Consider the following 11,925-nt stretch of genomic DNA (forward strand, 5'->3'; position numbering starts at 1 on the left):
GTATTGTATTCGATGAAGAGGTTAATTCACAGACCATTGGGTACATGTAGATTGGAAATAGTAAATGATAGCCTCCACTCCATGTAAGATCTGTATGCAATCAGAACAAAACATAGTTGATCAGCTGTGTAGTGCATTTACAGCATATTCTTTCATTGATTCTAGCTGATTTTCTGAGCTCATTCTTGGCAAACATATTTGATCAGCCGTATAGTGCATGTACAGCACTATTCTTTCATTAATACTGGCTTCTTTGCTGTGCTCATTATTTTCTTATGATTGAAGTTCTATACTGATCATTGGGGCATTAAGAGGAGGCAGCGATACAGCGGGAGTAATGTCAGTCTTAAGCCATTGTCATGAGGACTTCAAAACTAATTCAAAAATAATATGAAATAGTTTTGCATTATTTATTTGGAACTAAGTTTTTTTCTACCAGTATTACATGTTGAGTGAATACTTTACTAGATTCAATTGTCCAATTTACACCTTTGCTCCGTTTGTTTCGGCGTACAAAATTTGTTTACCATAAAATCAGATTTTCCATTGTTTGTTTTGTAACTTGCATGAAATTTTGTACCAAAACCTTAGCGTTTACCGGAAAATATCTTGAAAAAATTTTCACCTAAATTGGGCTTAAAACAGCCCGTAAAACATTAAATTCTTCCTCGAAAAATCGAAAGAAACAAAGTCTGTGACTCGCTTCTTCTCCAGAGAGATGGCTTTCACTCAACAAAGCTGTGAGTGTCTGCAACAGGAGAAGCTCTGCTGAAAACTGTTCCTCTCCTTCAGGTAAGAGTTTGGTTTTATCCACCAAACTGTTCCATCTTCCCATCCGTCCATCATTCTTTTGGTATCTTCATGCCCTAATTATTTTTACCGCAGATTTATCATCAAAGGAGGCGGAGGAGGCTTTGTACCCTCTAAATCCCTAATCAGAAGAGGTTAGGCTCTGGAGGTTTCCCCAAAGCCGTCTGCACAACTCCTCCCTCTGTTTGTCGTTCTCCTGAATTCTGCACTTGAAGTACAGACCAAGGTATGCTCTCTCTCAATCTCCATTTCTATCTCTCCTATTTTCTTCTCCCTATCCCTTCTCTGTTGCTAATAACTAGTTTCGATTGAGCAATTTCTCCAAATCTATTATTGAGCAGTTTCCATCTCTCCTCCGCTCTTCTCGCTATCCCTTTCTTCTTCTCTTATCCCTATCCCTTCTCAGTTGTTTCTCTAGTATGATATTGATTATGCATATGGTGGTGGTGGTTTTGGTTTTCTTGTAACTATTTGACTGATTGAAGTACGAATAATGTGATTATATTTTTGTATTATGTCTAAAAATTAGGATCAATGGATATTAACTAAACATGTCTACAGGATTTTAGATTATTTCTCTGAAGTATGTTTTTTTTTTCCCAGCTTTCCAAGTAGTTGACCCCCTTTATATTTGACAGCCATTGTTAAACTAATATTAGAAGCTTAGCTTCTTTATTGTTTGTTCTTATGTCAGTTTATAATGTGAAAGAATTATAGCTTTAGTACATTAGGGATTACAGTGTGTTAAAAATGCCAAGTTAGAATTCAGTGTGATTGATGCATAGTTATGTACCATTAAAATTGAAGATTGATTTTTAGAAGGCCAACCATGTTTTATGGTGGAAATTTTTAGCAATAGAATGTATACATAGAATGGGAAAACACTTTGCAAGACTCAAAAGAGTAGAAAAAAGGGTAAATGCATCTGCAGGAACTTACAAATGGTGGTAATAGTTGAAGTTAAGTGAAGTGAATTGCATGATTTGGTTATGTGCGAAGTAAGATTGGTAGCTACATTGCACCTGTGAGGAGTGATATCAAGCAAGCTGAAAGATTTTAGAAGAACTAGTGAATGGCCAATAATGACTTTGGGTTGAAGGAATGAGATAATACATGAGTGAGTGCCTATGATTAATTACAACATTTTGTTAAAGAGTTGGACCGGTTCAATTTCTTCCTTAATGTGCCCAGATTCATTGTACCACATATACACCACTTGCTAGATAAGGCCCTGAGTCAGCCTTAGCTAGTATGCCATATTTGTCACTTCCTTAATCTCTGTAAATAAAGGCCTGGCCACTGTCACCTAGACAAGCCAAAACATTATTTCGATTCTCTTCTCTTAAACATTATTTCAATTCTCTTCTCTTGTTTATAATTCTTATCATTTCTAACTAGAGTGGAATGACACAGCAACAAACAAGCTGAAAGATTTTGAAGGCCAAGTGAAAGTTCAATAATGACTTAGGGTTGAAGGAATGAGATAATACATGAGTAAGTGCCTATGATTAAGAACAACATTTCTAACTAGAGTGGAGTGACAGAGTGACACTAATGTAACTGATCAAGATTGATCATGCTAGCTAGCTAGCTTGAGCCGGAAACTCAGATACAGCTCACATGTGCACTGCTAGTACTAGAAATTTTTTCTCTTTCATGCATGCCATCTCCAAATCCCCATATATATATATATATGGGGACTGGTAGTATGATAACTATTAAAATGTACAAGCTGTTTGGTTTACTTTATCAAAAATACCCCTTCTTTCTGCCTCCTATCAATACATCGCCCTATACATGTTGCTCTATCAAAAGTTGCATCTCTTTTACACATGCCTTTTAGTTCCTCAAAAAGTCATGAGACACGACTCCCCTCCCTCGCCGCTTTCATCTCCAATGTCTCTCCCACTCTCCAACATTGAACGCTAGGATAAGGGCAAAGACCCAGAGAGAGAAAGATAAAAGATGGAGAACCCTCTTTCTCTGGGTTTTCTGTCTGGAGCCCTCTATAATCTATATTGTAGAACGTTATGATCAGGGAAAAGAGATAAAGTACAGACTAAATCAGTACAGGAAGCGATATAGATTACACTCGAAAGGGGAAAGATAGAACGGAAAAAGCCAAATGTAGAACAAGTTGTCAGTACTTCTGATACTTGAACCTCAGCACTTTTGTGACTACGATTTTGATCCCCAAATCAAGTACATCCAAGTTCCACTCACTTTCCTCTCATTTCTTTCTTCTTTCTTTCTTATGTTGTTCTCTACTCTCTACCCTTTGTTTCCCTCATGCTGTTTCTTCAATGATGGCGCAGAAGGAGGGCTCCACAATTTCTTGGATTTGATGGGAGAAGAGATCTGCAGGGTTAAATAAAAGAAGGTTAACTGAAGATTATGCGGAATATTATTTGGATTCCATTTTCATTGATTTACAGGTGTTTCTATGTCTTCGCTGGCTTAGTTTAAGGTTTGAAGGCCAATATGATAGTATCAGATTACTGTATTTCTGAACTATTAGACATCCACGAGAGTGATACAAAGTTCTATGTACTCGAAGTATATTTTCAAGGAGGAATCTTAGACCTTCAGAGAGATTGCAGTGGTGATTATGTCGTCGGAAAATGTATTGGCATTAATCGATAGGTATCCTTTATGCTGCCACTAACTGCTTGCACTTCCTGCCTTTTGTTAAACCAAATATATTCATTTCCCTATGCTATTTGTTGATTAATTGGTGGGATACCTCAAGATTGATCTTCTTTGATATATAGACAGGTGTTTGGAAGAAGCAGAGGAAATCATCCCTGCTCATGGCTCCCTGAATCTCAGGGATACAATTCAGATCCCATGGAAATCATCCCTGAACGTTATCCCAGGTTTCCTTCACAAGGTCGGAATCTAAACTTCAATCTTAGAAAAATTTGTTAACATTTACAACAATTCCTGGTTCATTAGTTTCTTCTCTGCCGTTATAATTTATTGGATCCTATCATCTATCAAAGGATCCAAAAGGAATTATCAGTCCCTTACTTCCCACTATTGGGTAGTGTTCTAAATATGTACATAGTTGGGATTTTTCTCATGATTGCAGACTGACTTATCAAGTTAGAAACCTCAAGTTCAATCTCAGACACCTGTTGTCATCAGCAGCAAAACCTGGTTTATTATTTTCTTCTCTCCATTGATGAATTTCGTATATGGCATTACGGAATGATCTCTCTTTCTTATAGTAACAAACAATTGATGGTTCATTGTTCCAAATACATGAAAAAAGAGATGGTTCCACTTTTCTTATTCAACATTTGCGAACTGATCCCAATCAAAAGATAGTTCCATGAATTTCTAAACTATCCTTCCATTCTCTCTCTCTCTCTATAAAGAAATCTATATTATGTAATCTATTTTGTTCAACTTAAGTTGGGTTCTAAAAGGAATCCTTCTGGGAATTAACAATGAGAGAATCAGGTATCTTAAGACTTGCAAAGTAACAAGTCGTCTCTCCCTCAAGTTTAAATCTCAAGAATATTCTAGCAAAAGAAAAAAAAAATCTCAAGAATATATATTGTACGTACATGCTAAACTTAGCTTGAAACTGTGGATATTCCCAAGAAATCTGATATGGAAGACGGTTCCCTACTAGATGTCATTGTGCTCTCATCTCTAATCTTCCGACAAGAATGAAACTAAGAATTATATGCATTCCCTTGACTCTTTCTTATTGAAATCTCAGTTTTCTTCAGGTTCCAACAATTATTTCTTAGCTGAAGATTCTATTGAGCACTTGGGACTTACATTATTTGCTCTAAAATTCCTGATGGTCAAAAACTCTTTCAGCTTGGTGTATGTGATTGCCTCTAGATCAGTCTAAATCAGTTAGAGAGCCAAAGAAATGGCTGGAAAGGCATCTGATTCAGCACAGGACCAAGGTGACCAGTGAAAAGGACATGATCATTGCTAGAAAGGGCCAAGAGACAAAGGAATCTATGAAAGAAGGAGCTGAGACTGTCAAGCAAGCCATGATTACTAAGAATCGATATGCTGTATATGTCTTCCAATCATGTTCAGGCGATCTTCTTACGAGGACAACCTAATAGCTTTATTTGTTCTATAACAAAAATTTTTCTTCTTTTAACCCCCTTTTAATAAAGGGGATGTTTTTGGTAAAAATGGAACAAAAAGTACTCTTTCCTTGTAGGATTTTATGGATGATGACCAGGGAATGTAAGACAATTTCTTGTAGCAATAAACTCCATCTATTACATTCTATTTTCACATTTTTGTTCTGCAACCAATAGGGTTCTTCATGAATGTATGTGATTTGATTAGTAACTTAATAACTAAAGGTTTATATGTCCAAAAGAAATTTTACTCATTCTCATTATTCAAGGTCGTGTGATGTGCTTATTTTCATTCTCATTGTTCAAGTATTTATTCATTTTTTAACTTGGATCTGTCGTGTGCAATTGTACGGATGCAAACATGTGCATTTGCACGTATGAGTTTACTAGTATTATATATATCATACTATCATTAAAAAGTACGAACTTCCTGTCTTTGGTATACTCTTTCAAAGAGACAAAAAACCCATTGACCTCTACAGAAAAAAAATTCCAAGTGACCAAAAAACCCCTCAAAATGGAAGATCTAAAAAAAAAATAATAATTATATCTCTCTTCATATTTAAATCTCTATAATTAAAAAAATTCCAGATGACCAAAAAAAACTCTCAAAATAGAAGATGAAAAGATAAATTCTCTAACCAAGTTGTAGCTCTGAATTCATTCTCTTAGTTTTTCTTTTTGTTAGCAATTAATTTTCATATGATGTATACTATACACCTCTGGAATGCATCAATTGATCAGTGAAACTATTGCATTTCTTATTTTCCATATATTTCTGCTAGGTAGGATTAAGAAGCTGGGTACAACCATACTGATGACCAAGCAAAGGATTGGAGTTACATGATCCCTTATGTCATCATCAAATGTGCTTACTAACTAAAACTTGGTGAGGAATATGAAGGGGAATTGTTGTGCCTTTGGAGATTCTTATTTTTTGAACCTGAAGCATTTTGTCTTGTTCACATATATGGGACCCTTCTTACCGGGAAAAAAAAAACATATATGGGACCCTTTCCATTAGTGAACTATAGGCAGGAATTGTAGTTCCCACACAGTGAAAAACAAAAATAATTTTCATTAGACCCAAAGTTCTAAGGAATAGAATGAAGTAATATTACAACAAGAATTACCAACAATTTTCACTCTCTATCTCTCTCTCTTGGGATGGTGAGATGGGACTAAAAGAAGTACCTAGGTGATTGATAATAGCATAGAAAAATGTATACGCTCACTAGCAGATTTTTTTTTTCTTCTTGGTAAGAAGATTTTTCAGAAATTTGACAAATGAAATTGCATAGAGGAATTAAATGGTACCACAATAATTGTGATATTGATGTTTGGCCAACCAATATTAGCAAAGGAAAAAAAGAAGCCTGAAAGATAGCATGACCCTTGCACTCAGACATGGGGGTATCCCATAGATTTTGATACTTCTTTGTACACTCTCATTGGCTCCATGTTGGTGCAGGGGCCACTTTGCCTTTGAAGAAACCTCTCCCATTAGCAAATAACCCATAAAAAACCAGAAAATTCTTAAGAACTAATCACAATCTAGTACAACATAATCCAAGCACCAAAAGAAAAGCTTGACTCACCCAACCTACCTGGAACAAAAACTTAGGACAGAAGGGTGCCAACTTGAGGGCATAGTTCCTTACCTGTTAAGGTCTGAAGGCTAGACCAGACTCTATTGGTCCATAATATTGTGCCAAGCAGCTTGGCACTGTTACACTATACATGTATACATAAAGTTGCAAGCATGGTATATAAAGTCTACCTTCTCAAATCCACTTTGCCTTGTCCAGTTATCCCTGATGTTTGAGTAAGTTACATGAATCTTGTTTGACCATTACACTCTATATTGGCTATATTGTTTTCAAATCATGTGTAAAAATGAACATAAATTACACATTCAACCCTGTTAGTTATCAAATAATGATGTCTAAATTTGATTTTATGTTTAAAACTAGGAGGGGGAGATGGAAAGGATGAAACTGTCATTCCTTTTAACAGTTATAAACCATGTGTTAGTTGCATTGTACCCACCATTTGGTGTGTGATCATGTAGGAATCTCTTACATCAAAGATCACTAAGTTACAGATTATTATTATTATTATTATTATTATTATTTTTTAATTTATTGAAAAATATTTTTATTTACACTCTTTGTTCTGATGAAAACACGAATCATTTGCTACGATTGAGATTTGAATTCTACCAAGGAAAGTACAACTTATAGCTCTTATATCTTGTGAATAGGTGAGAAGATCCTTGTGTTATTTGAGTGTTTGAACATGTCAAAACATTTTTTTGGATGGGTAAACGTAATTTTGCTGCATTTTTCTTTTACAAGAATCATAAGTGATTTGATATTTACTTGTGCCCATGTCATTTACACTAGTACTGAACATCCAATATTGTTCCAATGTCCTAATTTTTTTCTTCTTAATAAAAAAAAAAAGGGAAAATGTTGGGTATGCCGCCGATATCAAGTATACTAGCACCCATTGTGTCTATCTCTCTCTTTCCTTTTTCTGAAATGACCCCATATCTTTCCTGAATGATACTTCATCATGTGTTCCTATTGGTGCTATCTGTTAGCATACTTGATATCGGCGGCATATCTATCCCTCTCCAAAAAAAATATATCCTTTTATTGACATTAGGACTTGGCCAAGATAAGAGAAAGGCCAAAATGACCATTGTTGGACATTATATCATCAATTATCATGATACAATTGATGATGTGATCTTGTGATTTGATTTTTGTCATATCATTTACTTTCACCCCTTATTGTTTAGGGTTGTAACTACCCTTCTTTTTGGGCATTCGATGGTAGTGATGCCGATGATAAAGGCATCCTTGCCATCGGCAAAGAGAAACTCGGCCCAATAAATTTTGCTTGGGTCAAGCACTTGAAGCTACGATTGATTGGGCCTGGGCAATACCTCAATTATGTTTTAGTAAAGAAGGTTACCCTATAATTCCTATCTATGATATTTGAAAAAAAAAAAAAAAAAAAAAAAAAGAGGGAAGAAGAAGAAGGGTAAAGAAAAAAAGAAATGAAAAAAATAAGAGAGGGGCATTCCGAGAATTGAACTCGGGACCTCTCGCACCCTAAGCGAGAATCATACCACTAGACCAAATGCCCTCACGTTATTGGGTAACAGAAAGTATAATTATTAAATGTATTGAAAAAATTAAAACATCTGTTCAGATAGACTGTTTTCAGTAAATTGAGTCCCCCAGGCTTCACTTCAATGTTCTCTTCTCATCTTGATCATAGCCAAAGATAAGTCAATATCAAATCTAAGCCCAAGTAAAGCTCTATAATTTTCAGCCTAGCACAGTTGGTGTTTGTGGTCTGCTAAGCTCACACTCACCAAAAGGTCTCGATTCCTAGTCTACTGATTGTTACCTACCCGTTCCCCCCCCCCTTCTATAGTGTACTCATCTTAACCAAAAAAAAAAATCTATATTTCTTGGAATAATTTTGGACTCCAGAACGTTGTTGCTGTCCCCGGACATTCTCGAATTATGTCGAATTTGGTTGGGTTTTTGGAGTATATCACGATTTTATGTGCACACTCACTCGGAGCCTCTTAAACCAAAATCACATATTAGGTTAGTAGACTAATAATGCTACTGCTGTGTACTTGGCTTAACTCCTTGAAATTAAGTAAAGGAGAGCCCTTAGTAACTAGGACTTCCCATTCTATTATAGTTGCTAGCCTTGCTGAAGAATAAGAGGATTGATAAGAAAGAAGAATTTGATCATCAAAATCCTTCACTGACAAATCTCTTATTGATGTCCTTATAGAACTTAAGTTCTCCAATTCTAATTCTCAAAGAAGTCAATTGGATTATAGCGCAGTTGGTGAGCTGCGTGAGTTTGCGTGAGTTTAGCCTCTTAACTGTTATCATATCACAACCTCACCAATTGCACTAAACAGTCGTTCTGAATTGTATTTTTATGACTCCTTTGGATTGAGCTTTTGAGACCAGTACTTACCATTAGACTATGCGAAGGGGTTAAACGGGTGTACTGCCTAGTTTGTCAAGTTTGAATTGTTAATGTCAGTGAGCTTTTTGGGCCTTCATCTCAATATATCCATATGTATATTTATTGTTAATCACTCAAATAGTTTCGAAAGATGTAGTCTGGTCCTTCTGGAGCTCAAAACTACTAGATTAATGTAGGTAACCAAGTCCTAATTTTTCCTATTGAAATGTAATAAACGGCAAAAGTATACCATCCCCAAAGGTTCAAAAGCTTCCACCAGCGTCTGCAGATGTGTTTAAGTATTGGGTCATAATGTACGCAGCCTTATTCCCACTACTTAGAAAAGCTGTTTTTTACCTAAGAGGCTAACCATCCCACCAAAATATGCACGCAGAAAAGATGTGCACTCGACAATCAATCCTTCAAGTAGTACTCCTAAATACAAGGTTCTAAATCTCGGTTCAGACGCTGATTTCGGTCAGGCCTGAAACTGAGACAAGTCCAAGAAAATTATTATTACATAAACTGATTCAAAAAGGGGGGGGGGGCTGGGAATTAAAATGGAGAGATGTTCAATATCATCAGAATTCAGAAAGCATTGTTAGTATAAGACTAAGTGGCTTAATTACTGAAAAATTTATTAAGAGACCTAAAAATCCAACCATTTATTGAAGTATACACAAGTGCTAGGAGAGATAATGCCATTGGGTGTGCACTCACTTTTTCTTGGACAAACCCCACATGGGATTGAAGCCATGGCCCCTCCTGGGAGGACCCCTTCTCCCCCTTTGCCTGAACACTTCTTGTAACAAACTGTTCCCAATGGTATAGAGGCAAATTCACCAGTCCCAGTACTCCTCACCTCCATGATTTCATTTTCCAGAACCAGAACCCCCAATATCTCTGCTATTTGATGAGTGGTGACCTCAACTTTAAGGACACCAGATCTACAAATCATCTCTTTAATTCTTTCAGTTGTGGCAACCTTCATCCTCAAGACACACCTCAAGCATAGCTCTTTAAGATCCTCTATGAAGGCTTTATCTAGCTTCCCTTCCACGTACCATGCCCCACCAATTAGTTCCTTTGAGGGTTCAAACTCTTTTGCTATATAGTAGTCGTTTACCTTTCTTACCTCTTGAATGTTCACAAATTGCTTTATTAGGTTCTTGACTTGAAGAGACTTAAGGGACTTGGTCACTACAGAAGCTAAAAGTCTTGTTTCTGTGATCAAATCCCTTTTAGAGATTCCCATTTCTTGCTTGCTTCTGATCACCTCGTAGAGAACACCTTCAGAATTAGTTGGATTTCTTTTAGAGGTAGAAATCATTTTTGAGGCACCTCTTGGTTTTCTTTTGAGGGGTAAATTGGCGGCAGCTTTCGGGGCCATTTCTGAAAAAAAAAATAAAAAAATAAAAAATTATATTCAAATACATACAAATTAATACATTATGAAACAAATCATCATAAATTTTTGTTTTTGGTAAAAATTAATGAATGCCGTTAGGATTCCATATCAGTCACATGGGGCTAAAAAAGATTGATGCGAATTGATTTGGGTTTAGAGTAATCAATCATGGGTTTCAACTCGGGGTTGAGGGAAAAGGGACGATTTGAAGCCAGAGTGAAACCACTAAAAGAAAAAAATTACTTGTTCGACCACCATGGATATCGATTTGAAACCCTAATGGTGTGTTACAATCTCAGATCAGTCAAATTGGGAGTTTCTCTTAAATCGATTAAAAAAAAGATTTGATTTGGATTGATATGAATCGATATAATATTTTCCTCACCTTATAAACTAGTTAATGAAGCTGAAGATGTGAGAGAAAGAGAGAGATAGAGAGAATGAATAGAATAACGTTAAGAGCAATTGCAGAGATTATTTCTTCAAAGAAAAAAAAAAGCAATTGCCGAGATTATCGTACCTGGTATAGAGTGCAAGCGAACGTTAGGCGGCGACCGGTACGATGGGTACCTCAACTAACCCTAATATAAAAAGAGAAAGTTTGCTTGAGCCGCGGTAGCCGCCTAAGTATAAATAACTCTCATGTCACTCTCTCCTTCCTTGTCTCTCACGTTTCCTCTTTCTTAATATATATTAGGTTTATTGTTTTTCAAAAATATATGTAGATTATGGCTCAAGGTTCTATAACTCAATAAAATTAGATCGGATAGTGATACGGATTGGCTTGGATTGAGTAATATCGGACAAATATACTCTCATATTTTTATAGAAATCAGTTTTTTTTATTACGATTCTACCCATGAATCACATACCTTTGAGGATCGGTCAAAGTTGACACCAATTTGATTTGATCGAATAGACCACCTTAACCCCCTAACCCCAAACCGAAAAAGACCACCTTCATCCCTAATTCCTTTTCTCTCCATGAAGAGTAGTGATACCGGCTACAAATCATTGACAAGCAATGATGGGAGCAGGAGGTCTGCATTGCTTCTTCCCAACTCTTCCAAAAAAAAAAAAAATCTAAATTGGCCGTATAGAGCTCCTTGAAGCAACTGGTAAAGAACTGAACTTGTATCTTCAGAATATTTAGTCTTGGGAGGTCTAGGTTTTGTGGTCAATTCCTCTTCCCAACACCTCCCCAGCTACTAAGGGTGTCAATTTCAATCCGAAATCAAATACCAAAATCAAAACCGAGCCGAATTAACTAGATCGAACTGAATTTATTCGGTTCAAATTAAGTTTGAATATGTGAGTATGTTGTTTGGTTTGGCTCGGTTTTGGTTTAGGGTTTTAGAACCGTTGGTTCGAACCGAAATCGAAGAATTGCTCTTATCATTCGAGTGTTTTTGGTAAGCTCTCTTTTTGTTTTTATGTGGTAAGTGTTTTTTGCAATTTATCATCACATATTTACAAGCTAAGATAATTTTGGAGTCAGCAATGGCCATAAGGCCCATAACTTGAGCCCATTATGGCCTTTGGTCCATCACAATCATGGTTCAAAAGTGAAACCATTTTCAT

General features: G+C 36.2%; 1 protein-coding gene and 1 non-coding gene across 2 annotated transcripts; both read right to left on the reverse strand.

The window, feature by feature from the left end:
• Positions 1 to 8,012: 8,012 nt before the first annotated feature.
• Positions 8,013 to 8,084, reverse strand: TRNAP-AGG. The gene has a single exon. It is a non-coding gene; the product is annotated as a tRNA-Pro (tRNA).
• Positions 8,085 to 9,338: 1,254 nt separating this feature from the next.
• Positions 9,339 to 11,009, reverse strand: LOC122066329 (DNA-directed RNA polymerase III subunit RPC6-like). Its single transcript, XM_042630153.1, has 2 exons — positions 10,865 to 11,009; positions 9,339 to 10,328 (listed from the first exon to the last, which is right to left on the reverse strand). Exon 2 carries the CDS (start codon positions 10,324 to 10,326, stop codon positions 9,586 to 9,588), a length of 741 nt encoding a protein of 246 aa, XP_042486087.1. The 5' UTR covers positions 10,327 to 10,328; positions 10,865 to 11,009; the 3' UTR covers positions 9,339 to 9,585.
• Between the last annotated feature and the right edge of the window lie 916 nt (positions 11,010 to 11,925).

This window comes from Macadamia integrifolia, unplaced genomic scaffold (genome assembly GCF_013358625.1).
Source record: "Macadamia integrifolia cultivar HAES 741 unplaced genomic scaffold, SCU_Mint_v3 scaffold2350, whole genome shotgun sequence".
Classification (NCBI taxonomy): Eukaryota; Viridiplantae; Streptophyta; class Magnoliopsida; order Proteales; family Proteaceae; genus Macadamia; species Macadamia integrifolia.